At 38.5% G+C, this 26,925-nt stretch overlaps 1 protein-coding gene across 1 annotated transcript; it reads right to left on the reverse strand.

Annotated features, from left to right (window-relative positions):
• On the reverse strand, window positions 1–25,944 carry setd7 (SET domain containing 7, histone lysine methyltransferase). The gene is made up of 8 exons (XM_072584099.1): window positions 25,792–25,944; window positions 24,650–24,779; window positions 16,574–16,775; window positions 14,468–14,657; window positions 10,166–10,247; window positions 7,250–7,367; window positions 6,980–7,137; window positions 1–2,858 (listed from the first exon to the last, which is right to left on the reverse strand). The coding sequence occupies exons 1-8, from the start codon at window positions 25,829–25,831 to the stop codon at window positions 2,678–2,680; spliced, it is 1,101 nt and encodes a 366-aa protein (XP_072440200.1). The 5' UTR covers window positions 25,832–25,944; the 3' UTR covers window positions 1–2,677.
• Between the last annotated feature and the right edge of the window lie 981 nt (window positions 25,945–26,925).

Raw genomic sequence — 26,925 nt, forward strand, 5'->3', positions numbered from 1 at the left:
TAGCTTGTTCTTAGTGTATGCAGCTGCTTTATTCCAAGGTGTATAGCGTATTATGAAGTAGGAACAGGTTCTGGTTCTGTGGACTTGAGCACATAAATTAGGTTGCCACTCATGCATCATTGAGGCAATGTTACATACTTGCAAGAGCCAATAAACTGAGGCCCAATCTTCCATTCAGGTGGCCTAAAATTAAAAAGATATTATGTAACATTTCAGAGGTATTCTACTGTTCATTGGCTGACATTTAGTCCTCAAATAGACATCTACAATAGGTATTGTATTTGTTTCCATAGCTGTTCATTGTGATTTGCAAAAATGTGCCTGAAAAGATCTGTGGCAGCCTGCCTGAAGTGCAACTGCCTTGTTTCTTATACAATTCTAATAAAATGAGCAGCCCAGTTATCTGCAATCAACCTAAAAGTTCGATAGTTATTACTTGTTCAGTTCAGAAACATTCACTGGTTCTTTTCACAAATACTACCTGACTTCCAAAAATGTTTCTATTATATAAGCTGTTCCTTGTGGTTGCTCACCATCCAAATTAATATTTCCCTCTGCTCAGAAACCAACTTACTCAGCACAGAACTAAGAATGAACTCTGATATCTTTTGGCATGTACAGCTCAGTACAAAACCACATGGTTTCTACAACCAATGAGCAATTAAATATCTTAAAAATGATATTTAATAACTGATAATTCACTTGAAACTTAATTAAAAAGTAGATCACAGGATCAAAGTCTTAGGCGATGAAAATAGTGAAGAGTCCAGTCAATTGTAAGCTTGGAGCATTTATTACCACTGATAACCTATTGCTATAATATGAATTCAGTCAGCAATGCAGAACTTCTGCACTAGAGTTTGCTGTTAAATATGTTGACAAATCCACAAATGCCATTACTGATGGATACGGCACTACAATGCTGTAAAAAGATCGAGAGTCCATTACTTTTATTCTGAAATACTGTAACCCACCCTCATTTTCAGTCAAACAAGACTGATCCGAAGCAAAAGAATGACAAAAGTTGAGACTCAAACTGAACATTTCATATTTGAAAACAAACCATGCACTGAAATAGTGACATACATTACAATTCTTAAAAAAAATCAATTAGATCCATGATTTGTTCTTCTCTGCATATTTCTATCTTTACAGTAAAAAAATCCATTTATTCACAGTTTACCACATTTTTGTTTAAATCACCATTAGAAAACAAATTTTCTTGACCTGTACCAAGTTATCAACTTTATATATTGGTTACAACATAATTCATTTTGTCAAAACCAAAACATATTATAAATGTTTTCCCACTCCTATCAACCAAAACAATTCTCATGCTCACCCAGACATTCTTATAAAATGCACACACTTTCATTTAATACCCCGAAAGAGGATACACACAATCAGAAGACTAGAGGGGAATCTGTAAACTTTTGGAACCACTCCAATCTCTCATACTCTCACCCAGTTAAGCTTTTTTTTCAGTTACATTAGCAAAACTATGTAATTTAATAAGGCTGCAACCACCAGTTACAAAATGCAGAGTTTAACTAGTCAAGCTTTCAAGAAAGAAAGAGTATTGTACTGAAACACAATTTTAGATTGTGCTACTGTTCTTTAGGAGAAAAATGCTTGCATGTGGCCATGGTTATATTTCTATACCTGAAGCAAGGTTAACTGTTACTTGAGACAATGTTGTCACATTTACATAAAAATGCTCTATTTGGATTATGCTGCATCTCTTCAGTTGCTGGCTTTGTTTACTCAGTGTTGTGAAACAAACTACAGAAAGTGCAAGGTTGATGTCTTGCATCTTATCAACAAGGTCACACGAATCACCATGAGTTAAGCTGTTGTATCTGAAGATCAGAGTGCAACATTGTTGTCAATTGCTATATTTAATATTAATATTAAATACTTTGCAAATGACACGAGATGATAAATGCCAACTAATGCATTTGAACATTATTGAATAAATGCTTAAATTCTCACTGAGCTATCTGCAAAATCTATAAATAACAATACTTCACCCTAGCGATACTGATATGCAACTCAAAATGCTTTCTCCAGACGACAAAATCTATCAAATGGTGCTAAGTGTTATTCGCAATTAAAGTGGACAAGTTACAAAAATTACAACGAGCCGGTGTTAGCTTTCATTAAAACCCCAGTTACAACATCAAATGATGAATAGTCATAATCAATTCAGCTAAAGATGAAACAGCTATCATTGGTAGTATTTGGACATTTAGGAGGTGAACACTATAAACCCATAAACAGTATGTGTAGAGTTAGACTTGCCTAAAAGTAGAACAGATTATGCTGATTTGAAACAATAAAAATGGCCAAGGTGCATCTAGCAGTCCATGAGCCACTTTAGAAAGCGCATGTTAACACTGTTGGGTAGGACAAGCTACACTGTATAATTAATAGGTTAATAGTGTTTACTGCTACATAACAAATTTCCATGTGCTGATGTAAATGTATATCTACTTGTTCAAGTGCCTTATATATTGTATTTCACAAATAAATCTAACCTTGAATATTTTATATACAAGGTATATGATAATTTTTAAAACAGAGCATTTTAATGATCCTGATCTGGCAGTTCCACATAGCTTTAGTGCATAGCTTCTTCTGCTTTTGCTACCTGCTTAAAGAGAAAGCTGTATAAATTTCATTTCCGTTGAACATGTTGGAAGGCCTGCAGTTCAAGCTTGTACCAGTCAGGAGCTTCTGGACCACCCTTGCCTGCAGAATAGTGATCGTATCCATAAGCAACTGTAAGTTCTTCATCTTTCTGTACTGCCTGGATGGTACGGATACTTTTAATATGTCCAAACCGAGGATGAACAAACCTTGACAGAAGAAGTTATAATGATATACCAAAAAAGTAATTTTGAAAACATGGTTGAATTCAAGTATACTGTATGTTAAACCATACTCTTTCCAGGCCAACAGCATTAAAAGGAAAGTAAGAATCAGATGTGGTTTTCACAGCATCAGAATTGCAGTATCAATGCCAAATGCCAGGAAGATGCATAAGCAACATCCGTCAACTAAATGTACACTACTCAAGTGAGAATTAAACAGATTTAAGTGAATGTATTGAGGCTTTTAAATTTTGAGTGGTCATCAATTTTCTTGGTTCTTTTCAAGGGAAAGGGACCCCTTTTGTTTGTTATATACATAAATGTACATAAAAATATAGTGTGTCCTCTTTAATGCATGGATTGTCAGAAATAAGAGTGATGAACTTCAAGCATGGATTAGTATTTGAACTATGGTGTTGTGGCCATAATGGAGACATGGGTTTCACAGGGACAGAAAATGGTTGCTAGATGTTCCTGGGTTTAGAACATTTAAAAAGAACAGGGAGGGGGGAAAAAACAAAAGAGGGGTTGTAGCGTTGCTAATCAGACAGTGCGTCACAGCTACAGAAATGAAGATTGTCAAGTAAGGTTTGTCTACTGAGTCTGTATGGGTGGAAGTTAGGAACAGCAAGGGAGCAGCTACCTCATTGAGGGTTTTCTACAGACCCCCTAATAGCAGTAGGGATATCGAAGAACTCACAGGCTGGCAGATTTTGGAAAAATGCAGATGTTGTTATGGGTGATTTTAAACTTTCCCAATACTGACTGGAACCTCCTTAGTTCAGATGGTTTGGAAAGAGCCATTTTTGTCAGGTGTTCAGGTGGATTTCCTTACTCAGTATGTAGACAGGCCGATGAGGGGAGTGGCCATTTTGGATTTGGTGCTCAGCAAAACGCCAGGACAGGTGTCAGATCTCGCAGTTGGAGATTACTTTGGTCACTGTGACCACAACTGACCACATTTACCATAGCTATGGGGAGGGAAAGGAGTAGTTACCATGAGATGATGTTTAATTGGGAAAAAGGAAATGATGACACTATCAGACAGGAGTTGGAAAATACAAATTGGGAGCAATTGTTCCACAGAAAGGGCACAACAGACATGTGGAAATAGTTGTTGCGAGTGATGCATAAATTTGTTCCTCTGAGACAGTCAAGGGGTAAGATTAAGGAGCCTTGGATGACGAGAACAGAGGAGCTTCTCGTCACAAGGAGGCAGCTTATGTAAGGTGGAGGAAGCAAGGATCTAGCACAGCTTTAGAGGATTACAGGCTTACAAGAAAGGAGCTCAAAATTGACTGAGGAGAGCCATGAGGGGAACAAAAAAGGCCTGGCAAGAAGAATTAGGGAGAACCCAAAGGTATTTTACTCATGTGAGGAATAAGAGAATGATCAGGGAGAAGGTAAAGCCGGTCAGGGATAGCATAGGGAACCTTTGAGTGAAGTCTCAGCAGATAGGGGAAGCCCTAAATGAGTATTTTGTTTTGGTTTTCAGTAAGGAAAGGGACCTTGTTATGAATTAGAACTTTGAGGAGCTGGGAAACAGGGTTGAACAGATAGAGATTGAGGAAGTTGAAGTGCTGGAAATTTTGGCAAACATTAAGATTGAGAAGTTCCCAGAGCCAGACCAAAATTTATCCTAGGTTGCTCTGGGAAGCGAGACATGAGGTTGTGAAGCCACTGGCAAAGATCTTTGCTTCCTCACTCTCCGCAGGAGTCATACCAGTAGATTGGAGGGAGGCGAATGTTGTTCCTCTTTTCAAGGTGGGTAATAGGGAAATCCCTGGCAATTACAGACCAGTCTTAATTCTGTGGTCAGCAAGGTTTTGGAAAGAATTCTGAGGGATGGGATTTATGACTATTTGGAAAAGCATAGCATGATTAAAAACAGTCAGCATGGCTTTGTGGGGGGCAGGTCATGCCTCACAAATCTTATTCAGTTCTTTGAGGAGGTGATGAGACAGGTTGAAGAAGGTTGGATAGTGGATGTGGTGTATATGGACTTCAGTAAGGCATTTGATAAGGTTCCCAATGGTAGACTCATTCATAAAGTCAGGAGGTATGGGATACAGGGAGATTCGGCTCTCTGGATTCAGAATTGGTTGGCTGACAGAAGGCAGAGAGTGGTTGTAGATTCTGCCTGGAGGTCAGTGATGAGTGGTAGGTTAGGTTATTTTATTTTAGATTAGGATTAATCCTCGACAATACACAGTGGGCCAAAGGGTCTGTTCTGTGCTGTACTTTTCTATGTTCTATAAATGATATAAATTTTAAAAATGGGGGGGAATGTTAAGCAAGTTTACAGATGACAGCAAGATTGGTGGGGTGGTTAACACTGAAGATAGGCAGAGCAGTGGCAGGTCTGCTTAACCCTGATAAGAGCAAGGTGATGTACCTTGGAAGAAGAAACAAAATGAAGGAGTATTTAATGAAAGATGGGACACTGGGTAGCCTAAGAAGGATCATCAGATAATTATTTACAGGATAGTTAAGGTGGTATATGGGATGCTTGCTTCTATCAGTCGTGCATAGAGTATAAGATCAAGCAGGTCATGTTGGAGTTGAACAGAGTGTTGGTTAGGTCACAGCTGGAGTAGTGTGCGCATTTCTGGTCATCTTACTACAGGAAGGATGTGACAGCATTAGAGGGGGGTACAGAGGAGGTTCACAAGGGCATTGACTGGGATGGAACAATTGAGCTGTAAGGAGAGACTAGACAGGCTTGAATTGTTCTTTAGAGAAAAATAGACTGAGGGGGGCGTGTTTGAAGAGTGTAAGAGTATAAGAGGTATGGATAGAGTCAATAGGGAGCAGCTGTTCCCCTTGGTTGAGTGGTCAATCACGAAGGGCCACAGTTTAGGGTTAAGTGGCAAGAGATTCAGAGTGGATTTAAGAAAAAACCTTCTCACATGGCCTGTAACGGGCATCTAGAATGCACTGCCTACAAAGGTAGTGGAGGCCAGAAACCTTAACCTTTTAAAAAAAACTATTTGGATGAACACTTGAAACAAATTAACGTTCTAGGGTACGGGACATAGTCTTTGGAATTAGTACACTTAGTGGTAGTTATGTCGATGCATACTCAATGGCCCCAAGGGCCTTGTTTGCACTGTATAAATCTACGACTGGCAGAAACTTACATTCTACTCATTACCAAGTTCTGTTTTAAAAACACAAGAAAGCACTACAGCTTCATTATTTTCTGTTGATGTCAAGACCTTTTAACTTATTTTGTGCTCCCACCTTCGAGAGCCCAAAGATTCCCCTAAATCTGTAAACAATCATGCACGTTTTGAAGGTAATTAGTGAAACTGAGAACATCATTCTGGTACTCTACACCCTACACAAGGAAGGGAGACATTTCTGTGGTACTGGCTCTTAGCATGGAATAGACACTGGGGTTGCATTGCAAATTTGACAATGTCAGCCCAAGATCTAATCCAGTGAAGCTTGTCACCAGACCCTGGGAGGTATTAACCTCCACACAATCCACAATCTGAAGACAGACCTTGGGAAGGCAAGGAGTGGGGCACAGAGTCCTGGGCCAGCAGCACATCTGTGGAGCCAAAAGACGACAAAACTAAATCTTCCATACGTTTGTGTGTGTTTATTAACAGTCGCCTTAATGGACTATTGGTAAGGCCAAAGGTATTAAATGACTAGAGGAAGGATGCATGGCTCCAGTCAATGAACAATTTGAATAGGATATCCTACACCACCATTAGGGCCCTTATCTGAATTAGCAGGTTAACCAGGGCTCATTTCAGGTATGCTCTGCCCAGCTAGAAGTTAGGAAAGATCACGTTCAAGAGATTTTGACATTGTACTCCAACCTCAATTTTTCACCCAAGAATAGAGGACAGATTTCTAAAAATCTGAACTTGTGGTCTTTGGCAAAATGCAAAGTTTAGTTAGAGAATTTTGTTGAGAAGGAGATGACATTTTCATTACATACATGTCAGCACTGGCCATCTCAGCCAAGATAAAAAAAAAATACAATCAACTTGCTCAGCATGGATGGGTTGGACCAAAGGGTCTGTTTCCATGCTGTACATCTCTATGACTATGACTTTCAAAAGTACTACCCATAACAAAAAAATACTTACGTAGCATAACTGCAATTGGGAGTAAAGGAGTGATTTGCTTTATGCCCCAGGGAGGCACAATAATGTTCTGTACTGTTGTAAGGCTCAGGAACATCTAGCACAGTATCACCATCCAAGGAGATAGTGCTCCCATTGAGCGACCAATCTCTAGCATCTACCTGGAAAGAAAATATATCCAAGTGATTTTCTTACAAACAAACTGACTGGTCTGCAGTCTTTCTGACCAATAGATTTTACTTTGATTAGAAACTCTGGAATTGTGATGCTCACCTCTTCATGCGTTAATCGTATTCCATTGTAGAAAGCCATGACTGTGTCAGGTCCGGCTGCTACTTTTGCAAACAAACCTTCCCCAGCATGTGGAATAAGAGATTCAGTAACATACACCCTAATTCAGGAGAAATAACAAAACAACATTTATGCATGTCCTTAGATCAAATATGCAATCACTGCAATATATTTAAAAGTAGAACGAAGCATTTGCTTTTTCCAATGAAAAACAATTAGCTTGTTGATCTTGACCAGCTTATTTTTACAAAAAGCTAGGAAATATAACTAACTTTGCTGGAGTCCCTGCCTTTGCAACCAACAATATCTCGAACGGTAGGTAGATAAGGGAGAATTCTGACAAAAGCACAGTCACACTATCTAAACTTAAAACTGCACTATTAGGACCTCTTCCTTTGACAAAATACTGTTCAGCAAGATGTACAGAACATCCACTTCCCCAGACTTCAGTCGCCCAAAGTTATGTTTACCAACAGGTTTGATGAAAATAACACTTTCTCCCCAGTTCATGATATCCACTTTCTATTTTTGTCTCTGATTTACAGCATCCCCTTTTCTTTTGGCTTTTATTGAGGATTTTATAGATTGTTGACCTGATGTGTATGACACCAATGATGTTAGGTGCTGCATTTGTTTCGCTGCTCATGAGTGCAGTTAGGGTGTTATAATAGACAATCGCCCCTTCAACACGATCACAGAAAGTGAGTCACCACGATTGTGACCACAATAATTCAGCATCAACTGATCAGATCTCATTTTACCTCAACTTTGCTTATTCTTTCAATTCAGAACACAGTCGACATTCCATGCCTTGTATCTTTGCCAAAATAATGGGAATGTGATATGCTTCTCCCAACTACCTTAATAGTTGAAAGTCCTGAAGTTATGGAATAATAATTAACAAATTAATCCATTATTTCTGAACTATGAAATGTTACTGAAAGTGGCAGTGTGTCATGCCCTGTCCATTTATTCATCATAAAAAACAAAAGAACTGCAGATGCTGTGAATCAGAAAATAAAACAAGAACTGCTGGAAAAGCTCAGCAGGTCTGGCAGCATCAGTGAAGAGAAATCAGAGCTAACGTTTTGGGTCCAGTGACCCTTCTCACTGGACCTGAAATGTTAACTCTGATTTCTCTTCACAGACGCTGCTAGATCTGCTGAGCTTTTCCAGCAATTTCCAATTCTGCTTCATATGGGTTCCGTACGGTTTCAGGTTGGGCTTTTTTGTTTTTAAAAACATTACCTGGCCTTTAAGCATCACTTGAGTGAAGACAGAAAAATCGGTCAGGGATCATTTCTGATCAGTAATGACCTGTCCAATTTTCCATCCATTGAAATGAATGAATGAAAGTTCGACAAGTACCAAAAGAGGTGTGCAATCCTCCCTGCCTGATATTGCTTTTTGCGTTCTGTCCAGGAAATGCTAAATGTCCTGGCGAAGACATAGATCTACCTCAATCACTTCACAAATCAGCTCATGGTGACAGATCAAAAAAGAGAGATTGAAGAAATTTTCTTTGCAGAATGCACTCAAATTCATAAACTTACATCACCTTTAATAATTACTCCTGCTTTATGCAAGACAGTTTTGAAAGACTTTTTTAAACCAATTGTTACAATTTGTAAATATGTTAAAGTATTAAGTACTTATTAAAATGTAAACCATAATTAACCATCCAACAAGAAAATGGCTGTTATTCCAGATCATTGATCAAAACGTTGGGGTAAAATTGATTTATCACAAAACTTTAGCCAAGAATTTGAACATATTTAGGAAGAAACTGATCGAGTTTCACATTAAGCATGATGTAAAATTGAACTGGAGTGAAGCTAACCCATTACTTGCAGAATAGGAATAGTCATTTTTAAAAATTACAACTCAAAGATGATCAAAAAAAGAAATTTGAACAAAAACTGAACTATGATAGAAAACTTTATCAACAGTCTGAGAAAATCCAATTCTGAAATAAAAACAAAAAGTGCTGAAAATGTACCGGAGTGTCTATTACATCTGAAAAGAAAAATACTAGTTAACCTTGGGTGAAGAGCTGACAGATGCTGATGTGCATTTCCAATGTTTGGAAATACTGTATAGTATACCTGTATCTTGTTGTGCTCATCGTCTAGAATTAGACAATGATGGCCAAGTTCAGAGACTGACATCCTGACCTCCAGGGACACCTTAAGAGGCATCAATCCCAATATTAAGGTTGACTTTTTGTTCAGACATTTGGGGTGGCCGTCTAAAACAGCTAATAGACTTCATTGAACTACTCCATGTGCTAAGGAAGGGATAAATGCCTAGATAGGGTATCTTAAGAAACCTGGCCTGCTCTCAGCAAGGGAAATATCAGACCTGGTCCATTCAGGTTTTCCAGGCATGGACACATTCTAGCAAGTGGCCAATGATTAAAAGACAAGTTTCATTTTAAGCTTGCAGAGCCAGGAAAACCACACACGTTTCCAAGTATTTGCAAGAAACGCTGGTCTGGTATCAGTCTATTGTCCATTTTGCTCTTCTATGGCTGACTTTGGACCACAGCTAGATAGGCACTGATCTTTATAAAATGACTGAACTGCAAGTGCTGATACTATGGTCAAGGGTGACTCACTCAAAGTTAACGAGACTCAATTTCAAGCTCATCTTGCAACCCCCCCCCCCTCCTGGTTGGTGTGCACGTTCCAGTTCAAGATCAAAAATGAATCTAGAGTACTTCCTTTGCTGTTTTTTAATCTTTGAATACATTATACTTCCTTTTTCACAACCAGAACAGTTATTTCATGCTGACAACAGTCACTGACAAGATAGAAAATTTTGTTTTCTTCAACAATTAGTAATTTCAATATTTAAAAATGAAAAAGCCGGCTTATGGAGGGAATAAATTTAAACAACCTTTCATTTTCATAAGGATCAGGCAGGAGGCAATTTGTAGAAATGCAAAATGAGCTGGACTTGTCGAAAGTGTAAAGTGGACCTGTTGTGAAGAAAGGAAGATATTAGATTTAACAGTTTCAGACTTTCAGGCAATATTTCTTGAATTTTCCATATGAGTCTTTTAAAAATAATTATTAGCTTTAAATATACATCTTAATCAGAACAATACCCATCTTCAGAATCAACAATACCAGTTGTCTCCTTATTGTTGAAAGATGAACAGAATTATTTTGAGAATAATCATTCTTCAGCATTTAATTTTGTGTAAAATCAACTGAAGTTGTTAATGGAGCAGAAGTATATTCTGCTTTATTCAGAGTAACATGGCAAACTATGAATATATAAGTTACTCAGTAAGAAAGGTTGTCAACAATCACACTCTGGCTAAATCTCATTCAAAACTCTGATGTCCATATCCTATTACACAGCTGTTCATTTCACCCTTTACCTGCAGACCCACGTCAGCTCCTGGTTCAACAATACCTTGATTTGCAAACTGCTTTACGGTCTCACCTTGCCATACTATAACCTCCTCCAGCAGGTTATCCTCAGGTATCAGTATGCCACTACTGCTAGCTGCTCTACTATTTTCCATTGACCGTTTAGCAGAGTAATCCCATACTTTGTACTATTTCTTTAATCCTCCCTACCCTCCTTTAAAGACACATCTTACAATCTTTCCTTTGTTTAAGTTTTTGGTCACCAATCCTGTGTTACATATTGTTTGATGATATTCTTGGTTAAACATCCCTTGTGCTTTACCAGTTAAAGATGCTATACAGTTACAACATTTTGTTCTTATTAAAGTTACAGCTTTTCAATTCAGGAAAGTTTATACACTGCTTCCTACACCAATGCAGCAAATATGTAGTAAACTCTACATGGGAAAATGAAAATAAATCCAAGTGAGGGATACCTACTTGCATTTAAGGTAAGGTAATTGTTCACAATCTTTCATACTGGGCAGTAATATGTTCAGAGCTTGCCATTTTACTTTGAATACGATGTAACATACCTCTGTGCCACTGACAACTTGAGTTGATTTAATCAAAAATTTAACTGAAGGGAGGATTATATTTAAAATAATTTTGTTCAATCTTTCGTGTGAGATAAACTCTTCGAGTAAAATATCAAAAGATTCAAAAATGACCCAAACAGGGATTATACAGATTGAAATGATTCCCTGCAGCTTGTACAAACAGAAATCTCCCCACAATCCTATTGTACAAATTATCAAGATTAAGAAAGGAGAGTCAGACTGGCTATGATTCTTGGACTTCTGAGTCATAATGTGGAGCTGGGGTGGACAAAATTAAACACCAGGTTATAGTCCAACAGGTTTATTTAGAAGTACATGCTTTCACAGCACTGCTTTTTCGTCAGCTAGCTAGTGGAGCAGGATCACAGGACAGAGAATTTACAGCAAAATGGAATGATACAAAGGAGACCACTGTACTGACACTTAGTTATAAATGAGTTCCTTCCTTTTCTGTTGCTCTGCAAATTATTTTCCTTTCAAGTCTTTTTTTCTTTTTAAAAAAAGACACTGAATCTGGGTTTCACCACTCTTTCGGTCAATGCATTCCAGACCATAACAAATCACTGCACATTAAGAAAAGAAATTCCTCATGTCACCTCTGGTTCTTTTGCAAATCACCTTAAATATAAATCCTCCAAGCTTTCTGTCACTGGGAATGGTTTCTCTGTATGCAGTCTATCAAAAATGTTGCATGATTTTGAATTCTCTTGAAACAACCCAATTTTTCTAGTCTAACGACAAATGAAATACTGTGTCTCTGGTATATTTAACCAACTCTCATCTGCACCCCTTCCAAGGCTTCTTAAATACCTATTAAAATGAGGTGGCCAGAATCAAAAATAATAAGTCAAACTGAGGCCTAACCATTATCTTATAAATGTTCAGCATGACTTATTTGCACTACACCCTATGCCTGTAATTCTAAAGGCTGGATCTCATATGCTGTTTTAATAATAGAATTCTCAGTTTCTCCTGACACCTTTAAAATATTGTGTGACAATGCTGCAGCTTTAAGAGGTATATTTTGTCCTTACGGTAACAAACAGCTTGTGAGGCCTTGGGTTGGTTCTTAAAAGGTTGGAACAATAGAAACAGCCAGGAAAGGTGTGGTCAACTCTAACCAGGTTTTCTAGCTTTTAGTTCTTTACTTTTTAAAGAGTCAGCACCTGCTGTTGGAGTCTCATCAGGGTTAGAAGCTGCAGTAGATGTCACCTGGCTGCTACTCTTGAGTTTTCGCTTAATATCTTTTCTCTGGGGGATACACGGAATAGAAGAGAGAGAATCTGTTTCTGAATTTGTCTTTTATGCCCAGGGTGTGTTTATGGGATGACACTTTAGTTAATAATAGTTACTGTATCTATTGGAAAACTTCCTTCTTCTGTTGTATTTTAACACTATAGTGATTGAATAAATTACGTTTGCTTAATGTTGACTAGTTTGACCTATCGAATTGCATCTGGAACAGAGCACTTTATATTTGCCTTTTAAGTTAAGAAAAAGTTAGGGTCCAGGTTACCTTCTTAAAAGTATTTTGAGGGGGGTCTGGTCTATAAAACTTTGTACACCAACACAATGGTCTTGTTTTTGTAGATGCTGGTGAAATGATGGTACTCATCATTGGCCTTGAAGATAGTTACCAAAGATTTAGCAATCTCCAGATTTCCCTTTGGCTACTGTTATTTCAAATGGACAGCAAGTCAAGGAATCTCCAGAGAGTCCTGCACGTCATGTAAAAATGCAGGGTAAGTAACCAATCTAACTGGTCTTCTCACAGACACCAACCCAGGAAACACAATGCATGGATTATCAACAATTTATGTGAAGTTTGTCCTCATCTCAGTTTTTACCTTAGTCCCACAGGAATGCCTCAATTATTTTAAAGTATTTTCTGTATACAGCATGTCCAGGGAAGTATGAACTAATTACCATAACATTATCGCTAAGATATCTAATACCATGTCCATTAGTAAATACTGAATTACAGGAACTAACTTCATATTCCTGAATTTCAATGTCATCACTTATGAATTGATTATGTGCATCTGTTAGTGGCCCATTCACTACCCTAAATCTTTCTTTTGTTATTTAAGCATTTGTAAATTACTTAGTTATTATTTATATTTGTTCAATTTTATAGTTCCCCTTTGCCTTCCTAATTCCATTGTATTAAATTGAGAAGAGAAAAGCATAGGTTATGATCATCCACAGAGGAGAAATCATCAACATCCTTCCTACCAAAACCTAAACTCAAATCCACTCACTCCATCTCGTTGCACAACTCTCTACTAGACCCATTTGGTTACCAGCATAAGAGACATAGACTGATTTATTCCTCTCTCTTCCATACATTCTTAACACCCTACATAAAGCACTTATAATAAAAGTATTGCAGAGATTGGAAAGCAATAAGAATAGACAAGAGTGTGGTGCCGGACAAGCACAGCAGATCAAGCAGCATCTGAGGAGCGGGAAAAATCGACACTTCGGGCAAAAGCCCTTCATCAGGAAGATAAAACATTGATTTTCCGACTCCATAGGCAGCATGGTGGTTCAGTGGTTAGCACTGCTGCTTCATAGTGCCAGGGATTTGATTCCACCCTTAGGTGACTGTGCGGAATTTGTACATTCTCCCCATGTCTGCGTGGGTTTCCACCCACTGTCCAAAGGTGTGCAGGTTATGTGGATTGGTCATGTTAAAACTTGCCCCATAATGTCCAGGGATATGCAGGTTCAGTGGATTAGCCATACGGAATGCAGGGTTACAGGTATAGGGTAGGGGGATGCTTTCCAGACTGCTCCACGCCGCAGGGTTACTACAATAAAGAAACACGTAAAATACTGCAGATGCAAAAAATCTGAAATTAAATCAAAAAGTCCTGGATATACAATGCAGCTCAGGGCATCTCTATGGAGGCAGAAACAGAGTTAATTCTTCTGGTTGAAAGATTCTAATGAAAAGTCAATTGGATATGTTAACTCCGTTTCTCTCCATAGGTGCCATCCCGGGAATTAAATACTACTTACACCTTAACATACTTTCACATTCAAAATTTTCAAATACTTCTAAGTTTAGAATATGACACTTGTTGGCTTGATGCATCATCCACCATTTTGACCTAAGCAAAACATTCAGAATTTTCTAAAAATATAAGAAGGTGATTGAAAACAAAGGTGTGCATTATGAGATGAAACAATGTAATGATAAAATCATGATTTCTTACCATTTGGTACCAGCTCAAACTGGGGTTTCCCCTCAGATACACACTTCAGAGTTGCCAGGTGTCCTTCAATAAGTTCCCCATCAACAAATTTCCCAAGCAAGGCTATTTTTCCCTCAGGATATACATAAGCTATTTTATCACCAGTCATCTCCCCATCTTCATTCACCTCTCCTACAAGGCAGCCTCCATCCTGTCAAATAAAGATAATACGTCACTTCATTCATTTCACACAATGTTCACATCTTGCATTTTCGTAAATCCTGGAAACGTAGCCAGAGATTTTCCTCAGACCTGCTCTCACTTTGTCACCAAAGAGACAAGGACCATATCTCTACATCCCTGCAAAAGTGGGGTTTCTGCAATGCTGGAACAGTTACAGCAGCAAAATAGAAGTTGTTCTGAGGCAATTTCTGAGCACAGTAGTAAGCACTACACACTTAGATGTTTATGGCAATGAAAACTCAAATACAAGGCAACTTCTTATATAATAAACCTAACCTTTGTTTTGCCAGCTTTCTCCATCTTCACCATATGTCAGCTGTGACTCAACTGGCTGCACATGAGCCTCTGAATCACAAAGTTGGAGCAATGCCCAAATAAAAGTTCTCCCTCCAGAGCCTACCATACTTTTCTGAATATGATGGATACCTAAAATTAATCTTGAAGCTAGGGTAAATAATACACATGGTAACAAAATAGGTGGTTTTGCAGCCAGGGTATAAACTCATGAAACTTTGTAAACTTCATTCCCCCCACCGTGACTCCAGTTTGATGCTTGAAGATAGATTCAACCCCATTTTGTGGGCCATGGTGGTGGTTGGAAGAGGTGGTCTTGGGAATGTGTTGCAGGGGTGATGTTAGGTAAGGGCCAATGGTTTTGTCCACAGCTTTTGGAAGACTTGGATGGCAGCTAAAAATTGTGCAAGCACTCAAAGCACCTCCACGAATTATAAAGATACCCACAGAAGCCCCTGATCAGCCCATGTGTAAGCTGAACTGAATGGCAAACAAGGGCACCAGAAAACTGTCCCATTGATGAACAGTTTGTGGAAGAGAAAAAAAAGTTGCACTCCAGCCAGATTCTTTGCTTCACAAACAACATCACTGGCTCACTGCCGCAAGGGATTGTCCTGCAACTGCAAGTGAGTCAAAGGGTGAAAACCTCTGTTTATGAAGAATTGCACATTATGGTGTCACATGCTATTTTCAAACAATCCATAAACTTGAGAGCCCACCATTAAATAAAGAAAGATGGAAACAAGCCCTCCAGGCACTGGCTTTAAATTTACATAGCCATATTTCAATTCAATATAATTTATTTTGCCTGATTACTCTATTTGATAGTAGTGAGCAGAAAATATACTTTAATACGTTTCTTTCCAGTCTAGATATAGCTGAATTACCATTTCAACACAGTATATTCTGCCAAGAATTTTTTTTGGTTTCTTGCTTTTAAAATTGTCTTATCAATACAAAAGTGTTCGATGCTCATCCTTGATTGGATTTGCTTATTACCTTGGTCATTAAAGGGTCACTTTGACCATAGCTTTACTAAAGTTTGGGTGCACATTGTATAGAGCGATAAAATAAAGTTGACATTTTATTCATGGACGTACAAGTGGATCTTCTATTCAGAAAATTAAATAGGTGTACTGAGCCCAATTAAAGGACCAAACAGCTGACCTTGCCTTGGGCGGCACGGTGGCACAGTGGTTAGCACTGCTGCCTCACAGCGCCAGAGACCTGGGTTCAATTCCCGCCTCAGGTGACTGACTGTGTGGAGTTTGCACATTCTCCCCGTGTCTGCGTGGGTTTCCTCTGGGTGTTCCGGTTTCCTCCCACAGTCCAAAAGATGTGCAGGTCAGGTGAATTAGCCATGCTAAATTGCCCGTAGTGTTAGGTGAAGGGGTACATATAGGGGTATGGATGGGTTGCGCTTCGGCAGGTTGGTGTGGACTTGTTAGGCCGAAGGGCCTGTTTCCACACTGTAAGTAATCTAATCTAATCAGATAATTTCCCAGAGGCTCGGATCGAAAAAGATCCTTTTAATTAGTGTGCAAGTTAACCACGATTTTCAAAGCCTTTCTCCAGTTAACTGAAGCTTACCGCAAAGTACATCCAGCAAACACCCCATCGAACATTATCCCTGTATTGACCCCTGAAGGTCAACTGTCCCTCTGAATCATATTCCTCAGCTATGCCATTCAGTTCTCCGTCAATGTAGGTACCATGGAGGGTACTGCCATCCTCATAGGTGTACACAGCTTGTCCTTGTAAAGCATCGTCAATGCAGTTCCCTTCCAGAGTGCTAAATAATAAAAAGGGATACATGACGTTACACATTTTACCCCCCCCAAGTCACTTAGTTGGTTCTGCCTACAAGCAAAATTGAAAGATTCCCATCAAATATTTATTCAGGTTATGAGTAATTTTGTTGAGAGATTTTCACATTTCAAAATGACCGAACGATGTACTGCACTGGTTGGACTTCTGTTTGTGTATACAACTTTCTTTTTTGAAAGCAAAACTAGATTATGTCCAATTAAACATGAACTCAGTTCTAACTTAGAAAATTAGTGGGCAGGTAAACATACAAACAAAAACGATGATTCATCAACAGGAAGTGAAATAGTTTAATCCTAATGAAGTAGCTGTTTCAGTCTAAATTGCAGACTTGATCTGATCTCCAGTCCAAGTAAATGACTGGTGCAATAAATTTCATTTTGAAATAAAAAGTGTTTTTCTAACTTCAAATCCTCTCTTACCACTTAATTTTCAGAGAAGTTATAATATCAAAGGCAAGATTGTTCAATGAACATGGAATATGTGGTTGATGATATGTGGTAATGACTTATCTGCAAAACCAGCAGTAATGCAATTTTCTCCCCACCTAAGTATTAAATGTGGGGATTTTACCAGCACCACCTCAAAGATAAACATTGAACATTAATGAATGCACAGATCCAGTTTGATTCTGTGCTAGCTTTTTTTGATGGCAGAGATCCACCAAGACTGACTGACCTTTTCCTCCAAGCAGCTGGATAACATGTTGCAACAAAATGCTGCTCATCCCATGGAGGCTGCTGCCTTGATTAGGCCTTCACAGGGAAAGGAAACAGAGACACTTTCCAATTGGCAGAAGGGTAATTTGCAACTATTTCTAGCCCCTGACCTATCTCAGTAGCTGGTAAAGTTAATAAGGTCAAGTAAATGAGACACCACATCACTGGCCTCTGCAGTACTCTGTTTCTTTGCCACTTTAAATCATTTAATTTCTTCTTCCAATAACAATATGTACATTTCCCAGTGGATTTTTGTACTCTATTTGCATTAGAGCACAGAATGTCACAATTACTGGGGGCCAGAAGGAAGGCAAAAAGCTTTTAAAAAAGTATTTACGGAATTATTTACTTCTCACTTTCACTCCAGGAACACTCTTGACCAGTCGTCACAACCTCTATACAAACCTATAAGTGATTAATTTTTTTGATAAAACAACTAATAATAATAGCTGAACAGCAAAATTTCACATTTCAGGACTTTTACTGGAACAAACAGGTAAAGACTAAAATCAATAAATCAGTCAAACACTAACAGACAACTGATTTCAAACAAAGAAAAGTTAAGTTTTGCACTAAGATAATTGAATTGAGACTTAGGAAATACTCACTCTATACCATGCTTCTGACAAATATACAGAAATTTAAAAATAAGTCTCAAAGACACTTCCAGCTTTCCAGCAAAAGGTTCACCTCTACCAATCATTGCCAGGTCAAAGTTTCCACAGTCCTTTGACAATCTTACTTTTGAGCAGAAACTGGACCCTTCAAAATTATCCTGCTTAGTCTTTAAATCAAGCAGTTCTGGGTTTCTCTACAGCCACACAGTTTTTATTCAGTTCTATGAGCACTTGCCTAATGTGCTAGAACTGCCATTCAAAACTCTGGGTTTCCTCTCAAATTTCTCCCTATGCCAATCTCAGATCTTCCAGAAATTGGGTGACATTCAGCAGTCCTCTCTTCACAACTTTGTTTTGCTTTAAGTTAAACAGACATTTCAAACCCAAGTGTCGTGCAAAGTTCAGCATTCACAACATTCTATGGTCACATTAACAATTCGTCCTCAGACCAGCTTTCAAAAGGTATGCTGGGAATGTGTTTGTAGTTGCAGGATGTGCTGCCACTTTGACAAAATAATATCCACACAAAGAAGTGGAGGCTACAAGAACAGCCTGAAATCCATAACATGGGGCACTACAGCTGGTTAGAAATAAGGCAATCCTCATACTTGTAAGTTATTCAATAATTTCACAAAGATATTCACGGAATTCTGTGTTCTGACCATTAAACCTACACAATGTAGAGAAACTTGTCATTCAGTGCCAAGAATTTTCTTGCCTCCTCTCTAAAGGAGAAGTTTCACAATGAATACCTCAGTACTTTGTTCAGTGTACCAATTCCTTATGTTTGGGCTCAGAATGCAAGGCTAATGTAGCAAAGATAGCATTACACTGTACCTTTGAACTTTAGGAATCTTTAATCAACCTATTGTTTGAACATGTTCAGACATTTCCAGCACAGGTGAGATTTCAACCCGGATCTTCTGGCCCAGAGGCGAAATAACTACCACTGTGCCACAAGAGCCCTTAACTTCTTATTTTATACTGTTACAAACTGACCCCTGATGGGACGTATCAGCAGAAATTCACAGATTTTATCCCTGCCAATGTAAAAGAGTACTTCAAAAATGAAGGTTGGTCTGCTGCCAATGGTTTTATACATTCATCCCTTGGTATTTTGCAAATTGCAAAATGTCCCCTTCCATCATATTTTAGGAGGGGAAGCTGAGCACATGACAACACTAAGCTTTGTAGCCCATCAAAACTACACCGGTGCTGAGTTAGCTAAACTCCCCCAATGCTAATTAACAGAGAAGCCCTATGCCAGAGTGGGTCAAGGTAAACTGGCTGAGGTTCTTACTCCTGTTCACAGACCCCTGCTGAAAGTAAGTGCATACGTGACCATCAGGTGTGAACAGGAGTAGTTTCAAATGTTGACAGGTTTCAGAGTCAAATAATATAATAGCCTGAAATTAGATTAGACTTAGATTAGATTAGATTTACAGTGTGGAAACAGGCCCTTCGGCCCAACAAGTCCACACCGACCCGCCGAAGCGCAGCCCACCCATTCCCCTTACATTTACCCCTTAACTAACACTATGGGCAATTTAGCATGGCCAATTCACCTGACCCTGCACATCTTTGGACTGTGGGAGGAAACCCACGCAGACACGGGGAGAACGTGCAAACTCCACACAGTCAGTCGCCTGAGGCGGGAACTGAACCCGGGTCTCTGACGCTGTGAAGCAACAGTGCTAATTAACCACTGTGCCACCATGCCGCCCTTAACATCACAGCAGAAATAGTCAGAGGAACAATGTCCTACTTCCAGCTTTTGTTTTCCATAAACAAAAAGGAATAAAAGACTAAATACATTCTCCAAGTGAGGACCACTAACAAAATTTCACCAAATGAAAATCCATTCCCAATGACACAACCAGCAGGGTGTGCCACTCCCACTCTCTTTTCTCATTTCCACACAATTACCATTAAACTTTGAAATGTGCACTGAACTCCTATTTGATTAAGTGAACACACCCCACTACACTTCACACACACACACACTCTTACATACTCTCATACTCATGCAGACCCTCTGACATATACACACACACCACACCACCCCCCCCATGCTCACATCCAAGAACCCACCCTCTCACAGGTTTATATGCTATCACACACACACATTACCAAGCTTGCGCATACTCACTCACTCACTCTCTCATACACACACATACAAATCTATGAGGTGAATTTGTACTGGAGATACATTCTATTTTGCTCAAAAAAATGCATAATCTGCCAGCAGTCAATACATGTAATACTTTGTAAATTCCACTTTGGAAATAGACCCAGTCTGACTCAAGACTGGAATACAGCCAGACTCTAACCTCACATCTTTAATGTACTCTCTGAGCTGAGATGTCACCTTTTGTTGTAAAACCTTAAGTTATCGAGAAGGTGACTTGGAAGAAGTTCTGCGATTTACATATTAATAAACCAAAAAATTCTAAAAAAAAAGAGGAAAGACTTAACAACAATCCAGGTTTGTTCAATATATCATTTGAGTTGCATGACACTGTAATCTTTTGCTATAAATTCTGTGTCTTATGCTTCACAATCACCTAATGAAGGAGCAGCAATATTAAAGCTAATGCTTCCAAATAAACCTGTTGGGCTTTAACTTGGTGTTGTGTGATTTTTACTATATAATTCTACCACATCAAAACTTTGACCCCTTCATGAAACTCCCCCTACATATGCGCACAAAAAAACAGCTGTTACAGGTGAAGGGAGGAAAAAAAACTGAGAAACAATTCAATGGCTTTTGTCCACAGGGTTTAACAGAGATGGTCCTTTTGTTAGCCAGAACCCTTTGCTGTCTCTCAGTCTGCTTTCTCTTGGTTCTCTTCAGCTCTTCAGAGACAGCACTGGCACGTGGCTAACATACATTAATGTCTCGGTCTAAACCAATAGGTGGCTTTAAGTATTTACTACTTCAAAGAGACAAACTATCTCCCTTTCCAGAGGTCCAAAATCTTCTGGTAATATCATTCACACATACATGTTGTTCAGCTTTCAGGATCTAACCACAGTTATTGGCAGGCAGACTGCCTTGGTCATAACTCCACAAACCAATCAACTACTTGTTGCTGACCAGATTTCAGTTTGAACATGGTGCCAGCCCATCTGCAACCAGCATCCCCCATTTCTTGTGACAAGAGACACTAAAACCCATGGTAACCATCGCAAAAGCTCAAGCACAAAAGGCCACCCTCTTAGACCCTCCTGCCATATTAGACCAAGAGGCTAGAAACTGTAAAATACCTTGCGCTATAACCAAAGCATGGTTTGACATGAAAGTGCAAATACAAGTTGTTAGTACAGGTTATATTTACACGTGTAGGGAAACCTTTCATGTATCGTATTGAAAGAAGCTGATTATTAGACTTCATGGAACATCCAAAGATGAATTATTTAATGTACTTTTACAATGTCATAAGAATATTTTTAAAAAATGAGAACAATTTAAAAAATGTCATTACCTCAGTACAATTAGTAGGAGCTGTTTTAGAAAATTAGCTGCCATATTTCCTATGTTACAAACAGTGAATAAACTTCAATTGTAATTGCTGTAAATCATTTTGGGATATAAGTACAAGTCTTTGTATGTGTGTGTCTCATTTCCTTAACTTATCAAATTTTATATCGCCTGGACGATTCACTTCCATATTTTTACTAAGTTATCTGCTGAGCCTATTGGATTTTCCACCAGACAAGTTTGCTTGCACCATATTTTACACTCTTACAATTGATTTGGTCCTATTTAACTCATGATTAATACATTTCAGTTCTAAAGAAGGGTTTATACCTTTAATGTCAGCTGACCTTTTATCCTATTAATGCTATCTGATTTGTTGTCGCTTTCAGTGTTATTTTGTTTCATATTTTCAGCAATTAGATTAATTAGCTTTTAATTCAGAAGACTTTCATTGTCTGTTATGCTCCCAATTTCCAAATCATATCTGCCTCTGAGTTGAATATCCATTTCTCAAAAAGTATCAAGTGTCTTCCTGTTAGCTTTAAATTCCTAACAAAATCAGAAATTGAGAGATACCTCGGCAGGTCTGGCAGTTCCATCTGTGGAGAAAACGTAGAGCTTAATATTTCAGGTCCAGGGACCCTGCTTCTGAAATGTTAGCTCTACTATCTCTCCACAAATGCTGCCCGACGTGCTGAGTTATCCTAGTAATTTGTGGTTGTTTGTGATTTCTAGCATCTTTGATTTTCTTTACCTTTAAATTCCTTCTGGCTCAGGTTGTAAAGACCCAAGAATAACGTAATACACAAAGATATTTTTAAGTACAAGGACCAGAGGATTGATACAAGATCACACCACAAATACTTTCTTACTTAGTAATGTTGCAAGTCAGCTAGTGCATTTATTTCTGTCTTACATGTGAATAAACAAATGAATTATCTGGAGAAAAAAAGTTATTGTGCTACTCTTTCTAATTTGGAATGGGATATTATGGAAATAGTGTATCTGAAAACTCATGACCCCAGTTATCAGACTGATTGTGGATATATGCTTCTTTGTTCCCTAACTCCAATTACAACCGTTCTAACTGGAACACCAGGAGCTATTAACACCACAAGGGAAACTGACACAATTGAATTAGTTGCAAATTTTACATCACTCATTATTTTACTTCTAATTGACATGGTCAGTCATTTCACGTCTTACTCTTCAACTGTGACGCCACTGGATTAATTACTTCATCAGTCCTGCCCACAAAAGCAGGTGGTAAGTAGTTCCCTTTACTCCTCCTCCTTTCCTCCCTTCCAAACTTTCTTTTAAAGAAAGCTTGTTTGCTCTCAATTTTTATTTAAATGTAAGGAAATAAAATTAGAAGAAACTGCCCTTCTTTCTCTGTAATTACTTCATTCTGCCTGTCTCACTTTCTCAAATATATGTCTGTTATTCTTATCTCAGTTTGAATCAGTTTCACAAGTATAATTGCTTAGCACGGACCTTTTTAAAAACATAACATCTCACAGAAGAGATAATTGATATTAGTGTTCAGATTTCTTTTAGCATTTTATGTTCATTGTGTTTTTTTGGATCACAGAACTAAGAGTGCAATTAGCATGTATTTTCCCTCATCTCATAACCATACTTCATATACATTTGATTCCTTCAAAGAAAAACCTTTGGAAATGGGTTCTTTTTCCACAGATCAAAGGTGGCTTGCAGCTAAAGAAAAATATTTAATCAATGCGGCTAAGAAATTAGATACACTTCAAATGCTCAAACTGCAGCACTAAATATATTGAACCCAGTTACAATTTGAACTTTTGGAAAAGGCTGAGCTTTTTAAATGAACCTATTAGAAACTTAATGAAATATTTAATTTTGTTACTAGGGTCTGGTATTCTTTAATTTTTTTTACAAAACCTCAAAGATATAAAATGTTTGGTTCTTGAGAAAACTTTCAGATGGAGAAACTAGAGAAAAGATTTAGAATGACCTACAGGCATGTGAACACCAAAATACAACCCTGAAGTTTATCCCATTCTACATAATGGATAGGGAATTATAATAAAAGGAAAATAGATACAAAAATCATAAAATATAATGGAGCGAAGTTTTCTTACAGTAAGTGAGTACAAATGTTATAGACACATATTAAATGTGATTTCATTAGACCACTATTTCTTAGTTGGAGTCTTTGAACTTAATTTATTTGGAGAAATAAAATTTTGTATGTTTAAATTTTAGTTCCTTAGATCATATTTTTTCTCATGTACAGCAACTTTAAAGATTTACCTCCCCCCCCCATCCAATAGTTCTATAAATTAGTTACTGAAGTGACATCATTCTATACTTTTTCCCTCTTTTTCTCCAACTAAAAACAATGCATTTTGTACCCAAAAGTGCTTCACAGTTCAGCTGCATACACATTTGTGTATGAAGATAGTGTTTTCATGATACAAACAACTTCTGCTGGCAAGGCAGTACTGACACTGATAGAAAACATCCATCTCTCTTTCCCCCCCCACCCCTTTTCCCACTCTTAAAGGTAATTATGAAAATCTTAAAAAAAGGAAAACAGGTAATCTCCCTCCACAACAGAAAATATCTGTAGTTTAATTTATATGAACTACACTCATAATGCCATCAAAAAGTGGGTGTCGAAACATAAGACCTTATTTTCAAACTGGGCAGTATTGCAAAGGAGCAGTTTGTAGAGACATTCTGCAACAAGCATGCTGCCAAATATTCTTTATAAATCAACTGAAATGAAACATCCATATGAAATTTGAATCACCAACATTGATAGTGTCAATAAACTTCTGATTTATAGATTAAGTGCAACAGCAAATGGCTGAACAGGAGGGGACCACCTTTTTTCCCAGTAAACACATTTAGTCACATTCCAAATGACAAACAACAAAAGAAATCCTAACTTAGATCAGGCAAAAAAACTCCTCTGAAAGAGCAAATATCTAAATAACAAGTAATAAGCTTCAAATTGATGGACTTTTGATTTTTTTTTTACCTGCCATCAAAAAAATAGAACTTCCCGCGACCATTCTTCTCACCATGCACAAAATGCCCTTCAAATCTGTCACTAGAGGAATAGGTAACTTTACAGAACCCATGTGGCTGGTTATCTTCATCCAGGGGACCTACAACAGGAACATTTTAAACTTACTGAACCTCAGCACAGACACACACAAAAGTAAATTGCATCATCTTAAATCCAAAGAAAAAACAATGCAAATTACTGCAATATATGACCACTACACATCTGACTAAATATCACCAGGAATTCTGTCCACTTAAAATCAAAAGGAAGGCATCAACTTAACTGTTTTTCTCACTGGTGCGAAACCCAGTTTGGAGATGACTTTTTCTAACTGGGTTATTTATTACGATTGAAAACAACAGCTGAACATTCAGTGTCACGAAGAATGAGAAATTGCTTTTTCGTTTCCTCTCTGTTGTGTATGGCATTAACAATTGGGAAAAGCTTTATTCCTCAATTCTTCTGAAGTAACAATTGATACTGGGAATCGTGCAGCAAATTGGCAACATTGACAATGACCGCCCCTTGAAGACTTCGCTGTGATGTAAAGATTACATTGTTTAAAAAGGAATGGGACGAGGGAGAGAAAAAAAAGTTTCCAGGCTCTCTCTCTCAGATTATAAATATGCAACAAATTATAAACACACAGCCTCAGTCTCTGTTCCTCTGAGGGACTATCTGTACTGCCAGCATCACAATAATCCAGGTTACATAACTGTTAAAGTAGCACATTGTATTTTAAAGCGAATCGCACTTGTTTTGATTTTAAAAAGAATCCATTCCATTCCCAGGGAAATCAGAATAGAATTTCGACGTCCTTGCAAAAACCAAAATTATGGGCTTTATCTTGACGAATTAAATTTACATTTCGTCAACAGTGCAAAACAAAATCTTGGGAGGAAAAACTTTTTCAAAACATCTTTTTTTTAAAAAAAAGCCAAGTATATTCACTGACGTGCAATTGATTTTCGACGTGTGGGTTAAAAGCAATAAATAAAAGGCATCTCTTTGAAGCCGCGCGGTTTGGGGCCGGGTATATCCGCACTGCACTGACCCTCCCTTCTCCCCCGGCTTGTTCCAGGAGGTAAGGCACCAAAGCCTCCCAAGCTCACCTTCCACCGTCTCCTCCACATTGTCGTCGTCACTGTCCATGATACCGCTGGTTTTTGCTGTAACTGAGGCTCCTTCCCACAAAGGGAGACTAGCTCCAACTCTGCCTTTGCTTAGACTGCGAGTTACCGCTGCGTAAACCGGAATCAGGCACTGACATCATTCCCCCATCTCTTCCCCCTCCCCCGCCCCAGCATTGATCGACAGCCTCAGTCTCTACCCACCCTCCCCAAGCCCTCCCCACCGTCAGCAGCTGCTCCTCTCACTGACAGCCGCAGTCTCTCACACTCCAGTGCCCATCTGTCATGATTGACAGTTACAATCTCTCCCTCCTCAGAGAATTTAATCACACGCTGTAATGAAACTAAGAACCATCAATCATTCCACCAGGCGCTTCTCTTCTCCCAACACCAACTTGTGCATTTGGAGAGGCACTCGGAGGGACACTTGCATCAAAAGACGTAGTCCATCAGATGTGCTGGTATTGGAGGCAGTCCAGAGAAGGTTAAGACCACAAGAAGTAGGACCTGGAGCAGGTTGGCTGTGCAATTCAATAGTCTCTCATTCCTCAAGACCACTTTCCTGTCTTTCCCCATAATGCTTCTTTCCCTTCTGATCTATCTCAGCCTTAAATACACACAAGGACTCTGCCCCTATAGCTCTCTGTGGCAAGGAGTTCCAAAGATGCTCAACCTCCAAGTGAAGAAAATCCTCCTCATAGAATCATAAATTCATACAGAACCTTTGGTCCAACTCTTCCATGCCAACCAGGTTACCTGAACTGAACCACCTGCCTGCATTTGACCCATATCCCTCTAAACCGTTCTTATCCATGAACCTGTCCAAATATCTTTTAAATGTTGTAATTGTCCTCACCTCTACCACTTCCTCTGGCAGTTCATTTCATATATGCACCACGCTTCATGTGAAAAATTTGACCATCAAGTCCCTTTTAAATCTTTTCTCACCTTTAATCTATGCCCTCTGCTCTTGGACACCCCTACTCTGAGCAAAAGACCTTGATTATTCATCTTATCTATGCCCCTCATGGTTTTGTAAACCTCTATAAGGTCACTCCTCAGCCTCCCACACTCCAGGGCAAAAGCTCTCAGCCTATCCAGCCTCTTCTTATAAAT

Source organism: Chiloscyllium punctatum, chromosome 14 (assembly GCF_047496795.1).
Source record: "Chiloscyllium punctatum isolate Juve2018m chromosome 14, sChiPun1.3, whole genome shotgun sequence".
Classification (NCBI taxonomy): Eukaryota; Metazoa; Chordata; class Chondrichthyes; order Orectolobiformes; family Hemiscylliidae; genus Chiloscyllium; species Chiloscyllium punctatum.